This window comes from Apiospora hydei (assembly GCF_038363865.1).
Source record: "Apiospora hydei strain CBS 114990 chromosome Unknown utg000005l_segment0_segment0, whole genome shotgun sequence".
Classification (NCBI taxonomy): domain Eukaryota; kingdom Fungi; phylum Ascomycota; class Sordariomycetes; order Amphisphaeriales; family Apiosporaceae; genus Apiospora; species Apiospora hydei.
The window spans coordinates 3583753-3603693 of NW_027117364.1; the positions used below are offsets into that span (position 1 = coordinate 3583753).

A 19941-nucleotide genomic window follows, 5' to 3' on the forward strand; every position below is an offset into this window, starting at 1 on the left:
GCTTGATGGAAGACGTTTCTTGTTTTCACCAGGCCTGTACTTATAGCTCCTTCTAATAGGCTTGGCACTTTCTATAGTATTGCTAAGAGCAGCGTTTGGAAAACAGATTCCACTACTAGATCGGAAAAGTGTGTCGCATTTGCATGGATATCTAGACCTCGTGACCAGGAACTCCTGAAACTCCTGACCCAATTCACATGAAAGAAGAGCCAGCCGGTACTCTATAATGCATATATGTACCGGCAACAATCAGTCGTCGAAGCCGCCCCAACCGTCCTTTTCTCCGGCATCCCTCTTTTCCTCTTCCTCGTCGTCCTCTCCCATCTCCTCGTCCTCGGCCGTCTTCTCGTTCCACGGTAGGCGCTCGTCCGCGAGACCGTCCTTGGCCCTCGCGCGGCAGGGCTTGCTGGGGCTCTTGATCTGCTTCTCGACGACGGCCTTGACGCCCTCGAGGAATTTGGCGTCGTCCTCGGTGGCGTCCTCGCCCGTCATGCCCGCGCGCTCCACCTCGTCGACCCAGATATCCAGGACGTGCAGCCGGAGGCCGACCGAGACCTTGGACAGGTCGCCCGTCTCCTCGATGGGCCACTCCCGCAGGAGCGCGAGCATGGCGTCCGCCCTGGTCTCCTTGGTGCTCTTGGCGCTGTCCTTGTCCTTGCTCTTGCTGTTCTTGGTCTTGATGACCTTGTTCTCGCGCGCCCAGGCGAAGCTGGCGCCGAGCACGCGACGCACGAGCAGCATGAACTTCTCCATGCGCAGGACGTCGATGCTGGTCCACTGGCGGCTCAGCGTCTCCCAGAAGGCGCGCAGGAAGGGCACGACGGCGTCGTCGGGCAGGATGCCGACGAGCGCGGCCAGCTCCGCGCACAGGTTCTGCTGCGGGATCGGCCGGTCCGCCATCCAGAGCGCGTAGAAGAGGCCCTTCCAGAGCTTCAGGTGGTCGAGGGGCGACAGGGTCCGGGTCGTCGTCGACGCCGTCAGGAAGGTGCGCAGGGTGTCTAGGGCTTCGGTGCGGACTTTGCGCTCTGTTGGTTGGGAGAAGAAGACGTTTGCGTTAGCTTTGGTTTCTTCTCTTGGAATAGGGCCGCAAGGTAAGGGGCCGCGTTTTCGTATAGCAGGAGGACTTACCACTCGAGGCGAGGTTTTTTATAAAGGGCATGCTCCTCTCGTCGGACGCCATTTTGACGGTTGGACGGATTGACTGAAAAGATGTAGGTAAAAGAGGAAGAATTGGTGGTTGGTCCCTTGGGTATGTATTGATCCTTCAGTCGGAAAGAAATTGCAGATTCGAGGCCCTGTATATTTGTTGTCGTGGTATTTGAAAATGCCTTGCGCAGAATTGGTATTATTTGTTTGCGCTTCACTGTTGCTTCTTGATCCAGTCGCTAGATACTTTTTTGCTGCGAGATGCATCTCGAAAATTTTGGCCCCGCTTAGCTGGACTTACGGAACCTTTTCCGCGACTGCGACCGTCCCGCCTCTGCGCGCCAGCCATACTGGGCTTCATATGCAGCTGCTACAAACTCCTTCATGTCTTGAATTTGCGATACCTGCCTGGATACTAAGTACACAACAGGATACATCAATGTTCTTAGCGATCAGAATCTATAAGTGATCACCAGGTTTCGTAAATATCCCCTTACCAAAATGACAACTTAATGTCCTCTTTTCGTAGGTAGAAGGTGAAGGTTACTTACTCTGGCATAGCGGGGTTAATTCAGCTGCCTCCGATACCCACCAAGGTAATAATCCCCCAAGCTGCATGTGAAGTAAAAAAAAAAAAAGCTCTTCCTTTCAGCGACGCATAATAGGCTGCTGTAAGCACCATACTCTCATCCAAGAAACAGGCAAGATGGCCGAGCGGTCTAAGGCGCTACGTTCAGGTAAACCTTCACAGTTTAGCGAGCATCGTAGTCAGGAAACTGGCGTGGGTTCGAATCCCACTCTTGTCATCAACTTTCTTTTTGCCTCATTCATGAGGTGCATCTATCATTCTGCAGCACATTTATGTTACCGAAACTCCTCTGTAGTGTTTTTTTATTGGTTTCCGGTCTTTCAAACTGACATGACTGTGTTTGTCTTGTACTTGATCACCTAATACACACTTTCTTGTTAGTGGTACACGTAGTGAGAACGTCTGCATGTAACGGGTCACGATGATGGCAACGGCTATAAGTTTACCAAAAGAGCAACGTCTCTGGGTGAACGTTCGTGTTCCCTCGGACACCGACTTTTGTTGACCACATTCAATGCGTTCGAGAACTCCACTTGTCCCAACTGTGAAAGAAAGGCATTTCAGCGCCTTTCAACCGGACTTCGGTGCACAATGGTCTTTGCAGCTCTGTTAGCTGCGCGGAGACCTCAATGGGTGTCAAAGAAAGGTGTTGTGAAAATCTCCCGGGGGAGCTGAATCACAACCTGCCTTGCCCCGTAGCCCTTAAGAGAAGCCCCGTTTCTCAATGTTGGCGACACTCTCCGTCAGGCATTAAGCAACGCAAATCGACAAAGCCACAAACCAGCCGTTCACAATGTCGAGAAGCACGATCCAGGCCTGGCTGGATGCGGTCGAGGAGGACTTCCTTGACACGCACGGGGAGCCGCCGCCACCCATTCCCGCACGAAACCCGGCCCGGCTAGCCAAGACGCAAGGAACGGCCGCCGCATCATCATCAAACGATAAGTCGTCTGACGAAAAGAAGAAGCCACAAGAGTCAACAGAAGCACCGACTGACCACCCAAGCCCCAAGGCCGAACATTCGGAGAAGCCTCATTCTCCAACCAAGCAGACATGAGCAAGCTCGGGCAAAAACATCATAAGCCCCTTTCGAGACCCGAGGACATGGGAACAAAACCACACCTCCTCGCAACATCCTACAGTAATGACTGAATGTAGTGGCACGAATTGGTAAAACAACAAAAAACCCTTCAGCATCCTACGCAAGCTTATCTCTCCCAAGACCCGTGATCTGTAAAGTCAGTCGTGAGTGAGCCCAGAATCTCTAGTATTTCACTGTATAAGGCGAACTAACCGTATTTACGCAGACAGTTGCATTTGCCCCAGTAACAGCCACCCATGACCCTGGGGACGATCGGTTGATGATGCCAGTCTCTCGGCAACGATCGATGACCTTGAACACGCTGTGGTTGATGCGCTCTACCATGTGGGTCGACATCCCCATCTCCTGGTAGGGGCTGTTCCGCTCTCCCAGTCTTGCTGTTGCTAGAATACCATCAACATCTCCAGCGAAAAGGACATGACAAGGCTTCGGCGTGCGCTTCATCGTAGACTGGCCGAGACTTCATGCCATGCAGCCCGCAGCGGTTAGACTAGGATAACCACAGTGGAGATGGAGATACGGTCCGATATGAATCAATGGAGTTCACAATAGGGGATGACTGAATCGTAGTATCCATGGATGGTATTCACGGTATGTACATTTGTGATCAAGAAAGGATACCAGAAATCCACCAAGTAATACCTGTCTCCGGCATGGACTGCCATGCTGTGTGTACCAATATTTCCACCGTACCAAACGTCATTCGTCAATCCATCCGAGACCCTCTCACTTCTTCGACAAGAGATAGATCTCCCCCTCGGCACTGTTATCGCTGCCAACGAACAGTCCGCGGCCCCGCGGGTCCCAAGACGCCGCCGTCAGACGGAAGCAATTGCTCATAGTGAGCCCGTTCGCCGTGCAACTGCCCGGGTTCGTCGCCGAGAAGATGTCCGTGTACCCCTGGGTGCTGTCGGCAGCCGCGACGGGGTCGTAGCTGCCGTCGCTCTTCTTGGTGAAGGGGATCTGGACGACCTTGAAGCCCGTAGGCGGCTGCCGGTCCCAGCTGCCGTGGAAGGTGACGTACATGTTGGTCGCGTTGGCGTCGAAGGCGTTCCAGATGGGCGCGCTGTGCGCCTGGAAGGTCAGGCGCGGCGGCGTCGCCGTCTTGTCGCAGTCGGCGTCCTTGAAGGTGTTGTTGGGCGCCATCACGAAGTGGTTGCCCGTCTTGAGCGCCGCGTTGTCGGTGAAGGCCGCCTTGTCCCACACGGCGAAGCAGGTCGGGTAGCCGTACCAGGCGTTGCGGGTGGTGAGCGGGTCGCCGACTGGGGGAACGTATTAGACAGAATTCTATGGAAGAGTGAAGGTAGTCAACTCACAGTAGTTCAGTTTCTCGGCTGGGTTGTCCTTATGGATATCCCTCGACTGACCATTGACGGTTCGCCTGAGGTCCTACATGCATTCCGATTAGTAGAGGGTGTCGCTTAAAGGTGCGTGTTCACCTACATCGCCACTGTTCTCCACGCCCCTAGACAATGTGTAAGTAAGTGCCCAACAAGGTGTCGGATGGGGTCGTCATGTACTTACCAGACCATTCCGTTCGGATCCGCGATGAAGCCGATCTCATTCCGCAGTCCGTAAGCCATCACCTCTCCTCCACTGTTGTAGTTGTACCCATTGGCAGGGACCTTGTCCATGTCGAAGATCTTGATGAGCGCCCGTCCACTCCCCATATTCAGCGCCTGCTGATCCAAGTTGGACGTGCTGCCCGTCTGCAGCAGGACCATGTTGGGCTTCTGCGGCACGACGAGCAAGTTGCGCGTCGAGTGGATGCCCGACACCATGCCGTTGACGACGATCTTCTGGCCGCTGACCTTGCGCGTGGCCGCGTCGTACGCCCACTGGTACGCCATGCGCTCGGTGCTGGCGTAGAGCGTCTTGCCGTCGGGCGTGATGGCGAGGCCGTGGTTCAGCTGGCCCAGGGCGATCAGCGTGCTGCTGCTGTTGAGGCACCCGTCGGCGCCGAAGGTGTGCACCGAGATGCCCTTGCCGCTCTCGGACACGAGCATGTTGCCCAGGGGGTCCCAGACGATCGTCCGGGGTTGGCGCAGGTTGCCGGCTACCTTGACGACGCTCCATCCTGAGCCTAGGGTATAGGTGTACCTCATTCGGGAGACGCCGCTGCAAGTGGTCGGCAGGGGCAGGGGGTCGAGTTGGGCTTGGGCGTGGCCTACTCATGGTATTAGACAGGGTCACGATTGAGAAGATTGGGAAAGGCAATGTTTGTTACTTACCAACTCCCATCAGGAGTAGCGCCACTGCGCTGAATAGTGCCTTGATCAGAATCATGATGAACACTCAAGTCTTGAAGAATCGAGGTAGCTCTGGCAACGTTAGATCTTTCTGGATTCTACTGGGCTATGGTTCCAGGAGAGAAGTGCAAGTGATATAGTGAACGCATCCAGAGCTAAGCCGGAACAGTCTGCCCCGTTATGACATGCTTGGACTTGGAGGTACATGGTATTTGATTGCCAAGAGTGGTGTTATCCGGCAGAGCTTTTGTATCTTGACCGACACGGCCGGCAAGTCACCCAACGGTCATTCATATTAAACCTATATTGCCCCTGATGAAGCGGGGTGGGGGATGTCGGCATTTGGGGTCCTCGTGGTTGCAATTTATGCACAACACCCGATTGGTCTGGTTCATTTGGGTTGACAGGATGCTACGCTCCTATTCCCATCTTGGCACCAGTGTCGTAATGCCTGCCCTGATTCTAACCATTCTCCCCTTTTCTCCGTGCAGCTCAGACAGGTAAAAGGAAATGAATTTTACATGACCTAGTTGGGGAATATGCATGCTACCCGGTTGCACAGCAGACGTCAGACTTAACATAGAATCAAAGATAGCCCCCGTTCTTGTGGCAAGCTAGATATTGACCTCTTGAACCGAAATTGTGCTCAGGGTCGCCAGAGCCGTGTATGGAAACTATATGAGGAACCGTATACCATCTCGCCAATCCCCTGTCAAAGACGATAGTAGGAGGCATCATACTTCAAGACTGTAGGGCCAGTGTATATCCGAATATTTCTCTACCAGGATGGTGATATCCTAAGATCTAATGGTAATTTCTAACTAGTAGAATGGCTATAAATAGAACAACTATATTCTTCAACCCAGACATGTGTATCCAAAATTATGTGCCCTTTTTCTCCATTATCCACAAACGTTTCATGTGAATTCTCTCCTGTACAAGTAGCTGTTACCAAGCCCGTAGTGGTAAGCACTATATATCTCTTTCAGAGTTGATATGGTCAAGTAGTCTTTCCCGTTGTCTCTCCTTGACTGGCCAGCACCCGCATGCCCCCGCCAGCTTCTCCGGATGCAGGAGGTGGCCTCTCCGTATATAGACAAAGTAAGCGTAGCAGAAACTGGCCGCAGCGGTCGCACCGATGGAAGCGAGAGCCGGGATCATGAACTGCTGCGGTCGGAAGAATATCATCGTCGATATGTAGGAAAAGAGTTCGAATGCATTTTGCCAGGCCGACTCCACGGACGAAAAGGTGCCTCGGATATCCGCTTTGACGTCCTGATAATCAAGTGATATGTGTTAGCTGTTCTGTGTGCCATCCATATGGCGCTGGTGACGAGATCTTACCTCTTGCACGATAATTTGCGTACAGAGATCAAAGCCTCTCAGACCTACGCGACTGAGAACCGTACTGCCTACCATACCGGTCGCCGCGAGAACAGGATCGCCCTCGCGGTACGCTATGAAGACAGCCATACCAGCTACCAGCATGGTGATCTGCAAGGTACTGAACCATAGCCCTGCTCGGACGGTGCCTAGTGCGCCCATCAGCCACGGGGCTACCCACGTGGCCAGAACTTCAAAGACGACGCTAAACGTCCTCGCGACACCGATCCGTGTCGAGTCGTAGCCCGAAGCGAGCAGGAAGGTGACCATCTGACCCCCGAAGCTGAGAACGGTGAAATAGAGCAGGGCGCAAGCCATGGAAGGGAGCAGGGCACGATGGCGGAAGTAAAGGTGGAAGTCTGCAGCAGACTTCGTGAACATGGCTTGGATGCGTCTCCAATGTGTTAGGGTGGAGCTCGCGGCTCTGTCGTCGTCAATGGGCGTATCCGGTCGGCTGACCTGCGGCCCGTTCTTGGGGATCTGGAGCCCGTCCACCTCACGGTAGACTCGTGCGATAGCGAAGTATTCAATAACGACAGACGTGAGGCTCATGCCTAGATTGACCCAAATCGCAAACCCTGCTGAAATCTCTACCAGTAAGGCGATAAAAAGAGGGCCGAATAGCTTGCAGAGTAAATCGATGCGCCGCATTTGTGCATTGAGGGATCTCAGAGCCGCCTCGTCATTGCCAGCAATAACGACTACCTGTGGATGGGGAACGCCCTGCTTTTAGCTTCTAATACTTGAAGTATAAGACGAAGATACCCGGACTGAATACGCACCCAATCCTTCTCTATTGAAATCAGGTTCAAGGTGGAACACAGCTTCTCGATACAAGCCAGGAATGCCAATAGTGCCAGCAAACCCACCTTCCATCGAGAGCTCAGCGACCCGCGCATGACAAGCAGACCAAAGATGGCACAGGAAAGAGCCACGGCAAAACGCTCGCCGACAATGGAGACCCTGACGACCTGGAGGCGGTCGCCGTGGTCGATGTAGTGCCCCACAGCAGGCGCGAAGACGATCGCGGCCAGCCCGCGGGTGATGGCATAGATGGACATGGGCAAAAGCGTGCCCGGGAAGATGGCGGCGAGATAGAGCACAGCGCCAAACTGGAAGAGGCGCGAGTTCCACGCTGACAATACATGCGACGCATAAAGGGCCCGGGTGATGCTTCGAGGGATTCCTTCTTGTGGGTGGTGGTGCTGCCTCTCGGGGGCGTCGCCGCCGCTCGTCTCCCCAGTCCCCAGCAGTGGAGTCTGTTCGCTAGCCATTGAGCGAATGTATATATCCAAGGCTTATTTCAAGAGAACAATGCAGCCCATTGGCTTAGCTCTTGCTTCTTTTGGTGATTGAGGGCGAAAAAAGACGTTGGAGGACGTTGGAAGACTGAAGGCCCCGCAGTTCCAGTGGATCGCATGGATCGGGTCATGTATGATTGCACACTCAGAACCACTCACACACGGCACGATCTCGAGGCCCGATACGACGGTTGGACGGCCAGCCAGATATATCCAGTCTGCGTCGAAATCTTCCTCGCTGCTGCCTCAGAATGGCCTCAGCATCAACTTGCACATTGGAATGGTGGGAATTGGTAGGTGACTAAACTTTAATTGGAAAAGGGTATAAATACCTCCCGCTGCCTCAGAGAAATAGTCATTCCTTCTTCCTGTTTGTTACTTACTTTTTCATTCACATTCATCTTTGCTCCTTCCTTCATTCAGTTCACATCACCATACTCGATACCGACTGCCAACCTCTCCAGCCTCATGTGAGTTCCAGAGCCTTTGTAGTTGACACCATACCGACAGACAACTCGTTGGGCGGGATTTGCAGAAGTGAAAGGACGTACTGCCCCTACGGTTAGGACCGTGGACGTACAGAGACTAGGACTTCGACCCTGCCAAGAGAAAGGCGGCCTTTGATCTCTTCGAGATTGAATCCTCGCCTTGTCTTTTGGTATGGTCGCGGCCCTTGCCTGGCGTGCCCACGGTCGTTCCGTAAGACCTTTCACTTCTGCAAAGCCCCACCATCGTAACTGGCTGCAACGGTGGTCGCAACTGCAATGTGTCCTGGGACTGGCATGAGGTTTGGGGATCGGTAGTCTTACTTTTTTCTCTCTTTCCTCTAGGTAAGTTGTTTACTACTTCTCGCTCCCTTTCCCATGAGTTGCCGGCTGGGCTGACTTATCATTTCCTCCCCCCTCTCCTTCGCTCCCTTTCTCTTTCTTTTGAAGGCAAGCTACCCCCTTCCGACTGTTTCTATTGCTGAGTGACAAGGCTAACTCTACCCCAATCATTTGATATATTTCCTTTCTCTTTCCTGCTCGCTCTCGTTCCTTCCTCCCTTTTCATGGTACGTTGTTTGCCCTCGCTCCCTCGCGTTTATTGCGTGGTTTGCTGACTCACGATGTGACTGATCAGACCTTGGTGTAGGTAGGTACTTAGATAGCAAATAAACATTCCATTATACAGTTGACTTGACCAATTATTGAAGTGTTCAATTATTAAGTCCGTATTACGGGCCGTAGTTTTGTTTAGAAGCCGTACTCATGCTGGTGTACGTTGTGTAGGTACATGTAGCTAGGAACACTCCTGCATGGAAGACATCCTTGTAGCCCATCCCATATCACCTATAAAGAAATGTCGCGAGATACTCTATCATGTACGTACAAGATAGCAATCAATCGCTTCAATGAGTAACCAAGGCATGCAGCTCATGGACTGTATTGCTTCATACGAAGGACGTGGTGAGGACACGCCTGCCACATATGGGTACACTCAACTAGCATAATAACGTACACTGATGCCCCCATTCTTCATCCATATGAACACATATCCTCTTCCTCTTCCTCTTCATGACCGGAACGCCAACGCCATCAACCTAATCGTACATAGTCATCGTTCCTCACACTCCCTTAATCCCAGCGATCATACCGCCTAACGCCACACATCCCCCTGACTCTCCAACAGAACCTCCATGACCCCCTTCCCAACCACCCCTCCCCTCCTCCAGCAGACTCCTTGAGCTCAGAACCACTACTACCACCAATACCGCACAGTCGCGTAGTATTCACCACCGCCCACGAGCCGAACCCATCTCTAGTAGTAGCGTGGCACCCGTCGCCAAAGCTGCACCCAAACGCCAGCGGCACCTGCACGGCATGCGTGACGCGCGTGTGGCGGCACTGACCCTCCTTGGTGCAGGCCCAGCCGCAGATCATGTGCTTGCCCTTCATGCTGCTGGCCCGGCCGCCGTTGCCCGAGGAGGGCTTCAGGTCGTCGACGGGGTGGCCGCACCGGTAGACGAAGGTGAGACAGATGCAGTAGTTGGCCTGGTACGGGACGGGGGACTGGTAAGAGGCGGTGTTGGTCTGGGCCTGGGCCTGGGCTGGAGACGATGCATTGTTGTCGAAGTAGTCGTTGAAGTAGTCATCGTCCGGGTTGGTCACGTCCAGACGCGGAGTGCTGGGTGTAGATGAGGACGGCACCCTGGTCGGGGACGGCGAGCGCGAGGATTGCGGCGCCGAGATGGAGCGCTTGAGCGACTGCTGTGCCACGTCCGAGACCGTTCGCAGGAGGGACCGCGACGAGACATGTCTTCGATGAGCGACGTTCGGCACCGGAAGGTTCAAGGACGGGGTGAGGTGCTTGCCAAAGATGGCTGAAGCAGGTGACGATGGAGCTTTAGGACTTTCGCCGCCATGATGATGGTGGTGGAGGGAGCCGAAGGAGGGTTTCGGCGAGAGGATCTCTGCGCGCTTGTTGTACTGCTGCGGGTGCTTAAACTCGATGCGTACAGGGCGGCTGAGACGGCCTACTAGACTGCAGCAGGCTGGATGGTTGGTGCAGTATGTCGTCTTGATGGCAGAGATGCAGCCCTGGTCGTCAAATTCGAGGAGGACTTCACACATGCTGGGCAAATGATACCAGTGCAGGTACACTGGATTAAATGGCCATAAATGTGTGCAACTTCGAGAGTTTTGTGCTCGAGTGTTTCGAGTAGGTGGTAGTAGAAAAAGGTAGCATGAAATGGGTCGCGATGTTCATCTACGTCGATTGAAGTCGACTGGCATTTTAAGTGAAGCCTGTGTGTATGGCAATGATTCATGTGGTTTTCAGCAAACTTCGGGACATACCAAGGACTTTGCTGTGTACAAGCCGGGGAATGATCAAACGGCTTTTGTGGTAAGTGACAGTGAGGGTTGCTTCACTCTTGGTGAACGTCAAATGACCTCGGGAGTTAGGCCAACTGTTGTGAGCCATGGAGGGAGCGACCCTACGCGACTTCTTCCACCTACTTTTCACTTGTATATCACAGTCTCCTTCCCCGCAGCCTCCATCTGAGAATGTATAAGTGCTTAACATGATCTTCAAATGTTGAGAAATATGGGTATCGCGTCTATTCTAACATGGGCGTGATGGTAAACTCGAACAGATCTTCAGGACTTAGCTACGGAATAATCTCAGGCCTGCCTCCTCAGCAGTAACACCGCCCATTTCCTCATCCTCAGAAACTGCGTCTTCGTCCAACACATTCTCGACTTGTTGCCCGAAGAGCGTACCAAACAGGCGGTCAATGGCGGACGGTTCCCATTGCCTGCGGTCCTCTGGTGCCATGAACTCTTGGAGCTTTTCGTGGACGTTGAACCTCATTTTCCTTCCCTTGCTTGCCTTCGTGTCGACTTGCTTCTTGGTCTTGGCCTCCTTCACAGCAGCATACCGAAGCGTGGCTGTTTGTCCAGTAGCGGCAGACGCATCAGCAGTACGTTGGTCAACGAGCTCCTTCAGAAGGAGCTGGTAGAAATCGGCATCGTCGTAGATAGCCGGATCCTCGGTGACCTTCTTTGCAACCTGGGCAGGCGCACACGAGCGTGGTGTACGCGTACGCTTGACAAGTCTCTCAGTACCTTCGGGGTCTTGCATCTTTTGCTCCAACCAAGTAGTCAGGTTTTGTTGACCCTTGGACTGCTTGTTCCTGAAACCTTGCTGGGCGGCAGGATCCATGCACGCCTTCTTGACCTTTTCATCCCAGTTCTCGAGAACATTTTTCCGGCGAACAACGGCCTTGGCCTCCATATCTTGCATTTTCTCCCAGATGTCCTCGCTCGAATCATCTATGTCAACTGTCCGCTTCCGCTTCTGGCCAGCACCGGGTTGCATATCCGTACGGAATGCGTCAATGGCATTCCATAGCTTGATCGCGGCAGCCTCGGCAGCCTCATATGGCTCGTTTTGGTCATCGGATTGATCCACCGTAGGTATCGTATTGGAGGCGACAATAGCCTTTTGAAGACGTATCCGGATGTTGAGAGCAGCATCGAAAGCTTTGCGTTGTTGGCGAACAGCCAGACCCTTTGCGACATCCTTCTGCATGGAGTCCACAAGCGAGCCAGTAACGCCACTCTTGGCATCGGCCTTCATTTCCAACTTGGCAAAATCCCTTTCAAGTTTCGAAGGCTTTTTTGGGAGCATCCTCGGCACTGTCATCGGAATCTTCGGCATCTTCTTGATCCTCGTCATCAGAATTGTCGTCCGACTCGCCGTCGTCGATGAAGTCGCCCATGTCATCATCAGAATCATCCTCCTCATCTTCGTCATCGTCCTCATCGTCGTCTTCCTCGTCAGTCCCTTCTCCGTCTTCCGAAAGCTCGGCCTCGTCATCGAGAAAATCGGCGGCGGTAGGCCTGGCTACTCGTTTCCCCTTGACGGGTATGGGCTGCGAGCTGCCCCGGAAGGTGTATCCCAATTTGGAGAAGTTTTCCTCGTCGGTCTCGCCAAAAGCCTCGTCGCTGTCAATCTCGGCATCTTCGCCGCCGTGCTCCTTTTGATCGCGCTCGAGATCGGCGTCGTCCGGATCGACAAAGTCTTCGCCGTCTTCGCCGTCCGAGTCATCTTCTTCGGAGTCTTCGTTCCCGTTCAGCAGGTCCTCGAGGGCATCCTCGAAGCCTTCCGACCCGGAACCCTCGGACGATTCTTCCAGGGCGTCACGGCTGACGCGGGTACCACGGTATTCAGGGCCGAGCTTGACGTCTTGCTTACGCCTCAGCTTGGACTTGCCGACCGGCGCGTAGTGTTCGGTGCCGGCATTCTCATCAACGCTGGCATCATCGCTGCCGCTGTCTTCGTTGTCTGTGGCAGGGGCATCTTCCGGGTCGTAGTCTGTCGCAAGATACCGTTAGCTAGGAAACTTACACAAAGAAACTGGATGCGCGGTGGCGGGTAGTGGCTTACCCTTTGCGGGCTTCTCTTCCCAATCTTCGAATTGCTTCGCTCTGCCCTTTGTTTTCGCCATATTTGCAGCGTTGTCCTTTCCAATGGCAAATCGTTGGCTGGACCAGAAGAAAGTTGGTTCTTCCACTATGATGATGCCCCACTACCTTCTTGTACAAATTCCTCTCGAGAAATTTTGTCGGCAACAGACGGCAGAAACTTTTGGCTGGACATGCATGGCACTAAATCTGCAGGGGTTGGGTGCTAGTTTTATGGGCGTTAGTGGGACCCAAAGAAGGTTACCTAGCAGCTTGTTGAGCTTGGAGCCTCAATAATGAATAAACGATGGCAATCTTGGTAGCGACGCAAGCTCAACTGGATCTGATATATGTGATTGCTTCGCTTGAGTATCCGTATGCTTACCTCGATGTTCTAATATCCTCCTGCCTTTAAAGTCAATTCTTTGTCTGATACGACTTTTGAAAATTTGGCCTAGATTGAGCCGCCAGTATGAGTTCCAAGTTTGGCGCATCTCGCCTCTTCCATACGCTAAGAGCGCTTCAACATGAGAATCCTCTTGTAAGGTCATTGCCAGCCTACTCTCGACCAGACCTTGACTGATGCCAAACATAGGGACTGCCGCGTACTGGTACAATCCCACGCATGCAGAGAGGCTTGCCAGAGCGGCGCCCGATCAAAGATGTCAAGAAAGTAGTTGCAGTATCGTCAGCCAAGGGTGGTGTAGGCAAAAGCACAGTAGCAGGTACTTAAGCTGAAGCTCAACAATATGAATATATATTGACAAAAAACCAAGCGAATCTGTCTTTGGCATTTGCTCGGCAAGGCCACCGTACCGGCATCCTGGACACGGATATCTTCGGGCCTTCGATCCCGACTTTGTTCAACCTGTCTGAGGAGCCACGATTATCATCCAGTGAGCAGCAACTACCTACATCTAGAGTAATGAGAGTCTGATAAACTGGGCAGATAACCAACTTATTCCCCTATCGAACTACGGCGTCAAGACCATGTCTATGGGCTACCTCGTAGGAGAGGATGCCCCCGTGGTCTGGCGCGGGCTGATGGTCATGAAGGCATTGCAGCAGCTATTGCACGAAGTTGAGTGGGGTGGTCTCGACGTTTTAGTCCTCGATCTTCCGCCAGGAACAGGAGATACGCAATTGAGTGTGACGCAACAAATAGTCCTCGACGGTAAGTCGCCCTCAATAGTCGACCTTCCTCCTACACCAATCAGGCTAATACTCAGCAGGTTCCGTAATCGTCACTACGCCCCACACACTGGCTGTAAAGGACGCGGTCAAGGGAATCAACATGTTCAAGAAGGTGAACGTCCCCATCCTTGGGATGGTACAAAACATGTCGCTCTTCAACTGCCCTCACTGCCATCATGATACCGCAGTGTTCGGCTCAAATGAGAGAGTCCACAAAGTGTGCAGCGAGCACAATATAGACGTTTTGGGCGACATCCCTTTACATCAGAGCATAGGAGATGATGGGGATAGAGGCAAACCCACAGTCGTTGCTGAGCCTGATAGCGCAAGGGCGGCGGCATTCATGCAGATTGCCAAGAAGATCAGTGCACAAATAGGCTTGTAAAGTTTTGCCAACAGAGTAGGAGATAGGGACTACGATTGGGGCATGGGACATATGTAGAGCACTGGCAGACTTGGATGCGCTCTGGACGTCAGGGGTATACCTAACTTGACGAATCATCTATCGCACAACGTAGAGAAACGCATCCAGTCAGAGAGCTGATGCAAAGCCTGTGGTCACAACATTTTAGCATGTCGACTTGGCACAAAGGACATTAAAATCAAATTAACCTCTGTTTCGCTAACTTGGCTGGTGCTAAACGAACACATCCCAGTGTCCGTCTTGAGAGAAGTGATCGAAGGATCCATCTTGCTCGCAGACCATGTTAGCATCCATCAAAGAAACGCTCGAAAATCAAGAAGGAAGGGGGTCAAATCCTTAAACTCCATTCCATGCCTACGCCCTTCAACGCCTAATTATCTAGACAGCCCTTTGTACAAACGGCATATTCCATATATGCAAAGGCTACCTGCAGGCAGCGTTAGTCGTTTAATCCAATTCTTCGTTCGCTTGGTAAATGTGGCGGCTTCTGGTGGGATCTTTGCGCATGGCCTGTCCCGAGCCAGTAAAACCAACTGTGTAATCGGTTAGCGGACTGTCATTGCTGGACGAGCTAGGGGATGAAATCTTGGCCTACCTCTACCATGTACACCATCAGGTGTCCGGAACATGCTGTCCTTCTTGGTCTTGTGGCCCTTGGCAAATTTAGACTTGGAGTTGAACTCTTGCCATTTGTTCTTGCCGGCCTCGAGCTCCTTGGTTGCCTTGATCTTCTTGAACTTGGGCTTCGCATCATCGGCCGGCTTCTCAGCGGCTTCGCGGTTCTTCTGGGCTAATTCGGGATTGATGCTAGCAGCTGCCGAGATGACACCCGGAGCCGGGTTCGATGGCGGGGAGTGGCTGAGGGCGCGGCAAAGGGCGTGCTGCTCTGAACAGGCGTACCGTCGGCTTTGCGTTTCTGGGCGATCGGCCGGATATCCTTGGACCGTAGCTGTTCGATCGTATCGTAACTCTTGAACTTGACGATGTAGATAGGATCGGTGGATGAGCCAGTGATGGACGTGATGCGTGCGGTGTAGAAGCCTTTGTCGCCCGAAACCCATTTCGCCGTGACAGTGTCGTTGACCTTGTAGCTGACAGGACCAGCGTCGACATCCTTCTCCTCGGCGGGCGCAGCCTTCTTGAATGCGGGGGTGGTTCTCACGCGACCATTTCTCTTGGGCGGGTGGTGGAGAGGGCGCCTTGGACTTTGGCGGAGGTGCTGCTTTCGCAGGCTTTAGTTCAGCAAGGGTCTCGTTCAAGAGGTTGAGCGCATCGTCTAACTCAGATTTCAGAGCGAGAAGCTCGGCATTGCCAGAGTCGTCTTTGAGCCCTGCGTTCACAAAATCGACCTGGAGTACGCATCAGTTAGTTGGCGATCAGGAGTAAAGGCAGACAGGCTGTGAAATGGGGGTGGACGGCACTGACCTGCTCTTGGTACTGCTTGATGTCATCTTGGATGCTTGCGATATCAGCCATGGTAACAATCAAGATGCGACAATCCGAACGTCGCAAATAACAAATCAATTATTCGTAACGGGTTGTACGAAGCCCTCTGGAGATATGGATGTTGGTTGGAAGCTTGGTGGTGGATTCAATCAATTCGGTCGGAATAGGTAGTGGCGTTCTGTTGCTGCTTGGAGGACCTGCGCAATCCACTAACCTAAACCTTTGACATCCCTCGGCCTGGAAAAACGACTTAAGCGGGACTCCCCGATAAGTACATACATACCAAGGAATATCGTCATACCGGGACATCAGCCCCTATCTCTTACAAGCACCATGACATGCAACTGTAGCTTTGGAACGGATCAATGACCATGTATCTGGGAATGGGTTTGGTGTATTTTAGGGAGGTAAACTGAGCGACCGAATTAGCCGCTTTATGACTCAAATATCTCGTTACTTTTTAGCAACTTCTCATGGTCGTTTTCCCTCATCTTTGACAATCGGTAGTCGATCGGCAAGGCCCTCTATATATAATTTAGCTAGAGTCGTTATCACCATTCCTCCAGATCGACGAAATTCAGGAATTGGACTTCTGAGTCCAGACCCTCCCACTTGTTGTTGCCGATAGTGTTAAGGAATTCAACGATTTCCTTGGCCGTCTTACTGGCCTCACTCAACAGGAGCTCCTTGCTACGTCCGACATCCTTCTCCCACTTCTTGTGGGCCTTCACCAGGCTGTGGAAGAAGACAGCGAAAACAGTCTCCTCCAGTTGCTCAGCCCAGTTCACCTGAGCTTGAAGCTTGGTGAGGTAGTCTAAGCCCTCGTTGTCCGTGAGAAGCGTAGAGATAAGGGGGCTCCGCAGAGGCCTTCTTGAACATGTCGGCGAGAACATCGTCGACAACAGCGCGAAACTTGACCAAGTCGGTATGGTCGTCGCAGACCCCTTTGAGAGCGCCAAGAATCAAGCCGTCAGCCTGATCGTTGGTGACATTGGCACCAAAGGTGATAGTCAAGCCTTTGGCCGGAATGACTGAAACGAGCTCCTGTTTTAATTCAATATTAACTTATACTCTGCATAATATAGTCACCGAAGGTTACTGACCATGCTGTACTAGATGGAGGTGTGAGACAAGCTTGGGTAGTAGTGATGTGTCGCAAAGGAACCGCCGATGCTGACAATGTTACGGTCGAGATGTTTTGAGAGAGAGAAAGGTCAGTTGGGAGTCGGCGACAGTAGAAGTCCTTTTATGCCCTGTTTTGGGATTGAATACTGTTTAAACATTGAATGCTGTGAATATTGAATGCCGTGAACGTTGAATGCTTTGAACGTCGAATGCCATGAATATTGATTGCTATTGTCAACGTTGGTTATTAAATGAATAGAGCACCGAGCAGTCACATTCACTTGTGGCTCTTAGAATGGGTATGTTTTCAAGGGACACCGAGTAATAGCCTACCTGGCACTATTCTGGGATATAATACCCATGTAAAGGGGCAAGACTTACAGGCACCAATAGAGAATGGCGTACAGGGCTATGTTAAGACACAGACCACCGAGTCTTGCTTCCTCTACGGGAGACCGAAGAAAGAGAACGGGGTTATGTAATGAGGTAGGCACCAGATGGTGTTGCCTCCTGTGCTCAACAAGCAGAGCAGCTTGTGGGGTAGTTATAGTCATTGGATTAGATATACTCTACAATAAGTGGCCCTTGGGTCACTGGGAGGCTCTTGGCTATATAGTCTGTATATAAGTACGTCGCATGGGCAACAGATTCCCTATATTTTCAGCAACCAATTGTTCCTGCTTTGGTTGTTTGCCCCTGAATGAAGCAGTCACACTAGCAAGCGCACACATACCTGTATATAAGTGCGCATTTGCTCATGAGTCATACTATACTATTTAGATACAACTTAGCAAACATAACCAGCTATGTACTCATACTATGGTTCAACTTACACGAGCATTGTTGCCGAGAGCCACGTCCAGGTTGGCGACATGTATCTCACCCACTATTTGTTCCTCAAGGGGGAGAATGTCCAGGTTTGCCAAAGCTTTTCTGTATTCACTAGACGTCCTCTGCCAAAATAAGTACCAGTTTGGCGACTGCCTGTACTCTACATATCACATAATTGAATACTACTTAGCTAGTTTTCGGTAAAAAGTGAGTAAATCTTCAAGGAACGATATGCGTTTTCACTCAAATAAACCAGAATCCTGTTATGTTTGAGGTAGACTAAAGAACATTCTTAGACACGTCACGCGACTATTATACATGCCGTGACTAGTCGCCCCATCAACCCATCAAAGCCTCGGCCTAGGCTCGACATATACCGCCTCCGCAGTAGTGACAACCAGCCCCTCGCAATCCATAACCGCCTCAAACACGAACCGCTTCGCAGGCTTCTCCTGCCTCGACTTAGTCCTGACCACGACCCGCATGTGCGACAGCCTGCCAGCCTCCGGATCGACGCGCAGCGGCGCGCGGTACCGTATGTTCAGGGACGACGTCACGACGGGCGGGGGCTTCATCACAGCAGCCCCGGCCCCTTCCGTGCCGAGCTTGATGATGGTCGCGAAGTCGAAGATGCCGGCCAGGAAGGCACCGTGGGCCATGCCCTTGAAGCCCATGACGCCGGCGCCGATTGCCAGGAACACGTTGACTTCGTCGATGGGCTGCTTGCTGGCCGGGCCGCCAGTTGGTACTTCCGCGGTGGCCAGGAGATGCGCAATGGTATCGGGCGTGTTCAATGTCTTGAGGAAGAACTGGTCGGAGCTAGGAGTTGTGCCATTTCCGGCGGAGGCGGCCTCAGGTGACGGCCGTATGATGGGCAGGATCTGCAGATTGTCCCGGGCGAGATGCTGTGCACACCAGGGGACGGAGCGGAAGTATTCGAGCTCTGTGGTAACTCTTGCATCCATTGTGGTGATTTGGGCGCGTGTGTCAATTGGAAAGATGCTGCTATTTCCTCTCAATCAATGGTCATGAAAGATCAATTCGGCATCATCGGTTTGGGTAGCTGTGCCACAAAGCGAGAGGGGAAATCCCAACCGACCGGGTCCTGCATGTCAGTGACCAGGGTCGTATTGATCCTCTCAAGGGCAATTCAGCCGCGGCGAATTCGAAAATGCGTTCAAAGCCCACTCTGGCTCTGACATCAAGAAGCATACAATCGAATCTGTCCATGAAACCCCAAAATCAAGCGAATGTTATAGTCCAGTAGCCATTACCAAAGAATCAACTATCAAGGGTAGTAGATTAAACTAGAATATGTGCCAGAGAGATCAACCCCCTTTTCTAGGATGAGCCAGAAGAGGGAGTGAATCCTCATGTCCCTTCACTTATAAACTGTTACCACATACGACCACACCTAGCTGGTGCCAGAGCACCCGACGAAGTTGTTCCCTTTTGCCCCTGTATGGGTGATGGCACCGGCCTGTTCACAATTGGTGTTGATGATCACACGGTCAGCGCCGGGGCTCCCTGAAAAACCGTAAAATATATATGTCAGTCGATTCATTCTCCCTTCATGTCGAGTAGGGCCAATCAATAATACTCACCACCGGTGTACACGCCGCTGCTCTTGATGGGGAACTCTTGGTAGGGGCCCGCGACACGGAAGTTGAAGCCCTCGTAGTTGTTGTAGGTATGGGGATAGCTGTTGGCCTGCTGGTTGTTCTTGTAGTAGGTACAGGCCTGCTGGGACGCCGCGTTGACCTGGGCGGCGCTGTAGGAGGTCTTGCCGCAAGTGGTGGCGGCGCGGTCCTCGAGAACCGCGGCGGCAGGGGCGGCAGTGGCGAAGGCGGCCAATAAGGGGACGAGGGCTAGTATGAACTGCATCTTGACAAATGCTTTGCGGGCCGCGGGATCTACTTTGCAGGAAGCGGGGGAGCAGGGCTACTAATACAGGCACAAGCGGGAAGAACGAGAGTCGGGTAACAAAGAAAAGGGATAGATTCGGAAGCGAGAACCTTAGAGACTGCTCTCATATATACTCGAGTCCTCAGCGGTATACTCGGGACTGCTAGCGCTATTGTCGTGCAGATCATATTCTCGACTTTCCTCTTTAAGAATTCGGTCAGGATGTCACCTCGAAACGTCAGGCACATTTGCAGTTAGACACGGCAGGCCGAATGCAACCATTGAAATTAGCATCCC

General features: G+C 52.4%; 13 protein-coding genes across 13 annotated transcripts; 3 read left to right on the top strand and 10 right to left on the bottom strand.

Annotated features, from left to right (window-relative positions):
* Positions 1-249: 249 nt before the first annotated feature.
* PG997_006576 (nucleolar protein-Nop52) lies at positions 250-1180 on the bottom strand (the record flags this gene model as incomplete). The annotated part of the gene is made up of 2 exons (XM_066810891.1): positions 250-1025; positions 1129-1180. The coding sequence occupies 2 exons, from the start codon at positions 1178-1180 to the stop codon at positions 250-252; spliced, it is 828 nt and encodes a 275-aa protein (XP_066669814.1).
* A 1348-nt stretch (positions 1181-2528) lies between these two features.
* On the top strand, positions 2529-2792 carry PG997_006577 (uncharacterized protein; the record flags this gene model as incomplete). The annotated part of the gene is made up of 1 exon (XM_066810892.1): positions 2529-2792. One exon carries the CDS (start codon positions 2529-2531, stop codon positions 2790-2792), a length of 264 nt encoding a protein of 87 aa, XP_066669815.1.
* A 141-nt stretch (positions 2793-2933) lies between these two features.
* Positions 2934-3281, bottom strand: PG997_006578 (uncharacterized protein; the record flags this gene model as incomplete). Its single annotated transcript, XM_066810893.1, has 2 exons — positions 2934-2966; positions 3030-3281. The coding sequence occupies 2 exons, from the start codon at positions 3279-3281 to the stop codon at positions 2934-2936; spliced, it is 285 nt and encodes a 94-aa protein (XP_066669816.1).
* Positions 3282-3563: 282 nt separating this feature from the next.
* PG997_006579 (uncharacterized protein) lies at positions 3564-5123 on the bottom strand (the record flags this gene model as incomplete). Its single annotated transcript, XM_066810894.1, has 5 exons — positions 3564-4099; positions 4154-4226; positions 4281-4302; positions 4362-5004; positions 5069-5123. The coding sequence occupies 5 exons, from the start codon at positions 5121-5123 to the stop codon at positions 3564-3566; spliced, it is 1329 nt and encodes a 442-aa protein (XP_066669817.1).
* Positions 5124-6058: 935 nt separating this feature from the next.
* Positions 6059-7743, bottom strand: PG997_006580 (uncharacterized protein; the record flags this gene model as incomplete). The annotated part of the gene is made up of 3 exons (XM_066810895.1): positions 6059-6361; positions 6431-7174; positions 7252-7743. The coding sequence occupies 3 exons, from the start codon at positions 7741-7743 to the stop codon at positions 6059-6061; spliced, it is 1539 nt and encodes a 512-aa protein (XP_066669818.1).
* A 1889-nt stretch (positions 7744-9632) lies between these two features.
* Positions 9633-10077, top strand: PG997_006581 (uncharacterized protein; the record flags this gene model as incomplete). Its single annotated transcript, XM_066810896.1, has 2 exons — positions 9633-9911; positions 9952-10077. The coding sequence occupies 2 exons, from the start codon at positions 9633-9635 to the stop codon at positions 10075-10077; spliced, it is 405 nt and encodes a 134-aa protein (XP_066669819.1).
* An 840-nt stretch (positions 10078-10917) lies between these two features.
* PG997_006582 (uncharacterized protein) lies at positions 10918-11892 on the bottom strand (the record flags this gene model as incomplete). Its single annotated transcript, XM_066810897.1, has 1 exon — positions 10918-11892. One exon carries the CDS (start codon positions 11890-11892, stop codon positions 10918-10920), a length of 975 nt encoding a protein of 324 aa, XP_066669820.1.
* Positions 11893-11914: 22 nt separating this feature from the next.
* PG997_006583 (uncharacterized protein) lies at positions 11915-12763 on the bottom strand (the record flags this gene model as incomplete). The annotated part of the gene is made up of 2 exons (XM_066810898.1): positions 11915-12630; positions 12703-12763. 2 exons carry the CDS (start codon positions 12761-12763, stop codon positions 11915-11917), a joined length of 777 nt encoding a protein of 258 aa, XP_066669821.1.
* Positions 12764-13191: 428 nt separating this feature from the next.
* On the top strand, positions 13192-14298 carry PG997_006584 (uncharacterized protein; the record flags this gene model as incomplete). The annotated part of the gene is made up of 5 exons (XM_066810899.1): positions 13192-13260; positions 13315-13444; positions 13526-13615; positions 13669-13893; positions 13952-14298. 5 exons carry the CDS (start codon positions 13192-13194, stop codon positions 14296-14298), a joined length of 861 nt encoding a protein of 286 aa, XP_066669822.1.
* Positions 14299-14784: 486 nt separating this feature from the next.
* PG997_006585 (uncharacterized protein) lies at positions 14785-15813 on the bottom strand (the record flags this gene model as incomplete). The annotated part of the gene is made up of 3 exons (XM_066810900.1): positions 14785-14870; positions 14933-15686; positions 15763-15813. The coding sequence occupies 3 exons, from the start codon at positions 15811-15813 to the stop codon at positions 14785-14787; spliced, it is 891 nt and encodes a 296-aa protein (XP_066669823.1).
* Positions 15814-16334: 521 nt separating this feature from the next.
* On the bottom strand, positions 16335-16676 carry PG997_006586 (uncharacterized protein; the record flags this gene model as incomplete). Its single annotated transcript, XM_066810901.1, has 1 exon — positions 16335-16676. One exon carries the CDS (start codon positions 16674-16676, stop codon positions 16335-16337), a length of 342 nt encoding a protein of 113 aa, XP_066669824.1.
* Positions 16677-18086: 1410 nt separating this feature from the next.
* Positions 18087-18704, bottom strand: PG997_006587 (uncharacterized protein; the record flags this gene model as incomplete). Its single annotated transcript, XM_066810902.1, has 1 exon — positions 18087-18704. One exon carries the CDS (start codon positions 18702-18704, stop codon positions 18087-18089), a length of 618 nt encoding a protein of 205 aa, XP_066669825.1.
* Positions 18705-19153: 449 nt separating this feature from the next.
* PG997_006588 (guanyl-specific ribonuclease F1 precursor) lies at positions 19154-19623 on the bottom strand (the record flags this gene model as incomplete). Its single annotated transcript, XM_066810903.1, has 2 exons — positions 19154-19266; positions 19344-19623. The coding sequence occupies 2 exons, from the start codon at positions 19621-19623 to the stop codon at positions 19154-19156; spliced, it is 393 nt and encodes a 130-aa protein (XP_066669826.1).
* Between the last annotated feature and the right edge of the window lie 318 nt (positions 19624-19941).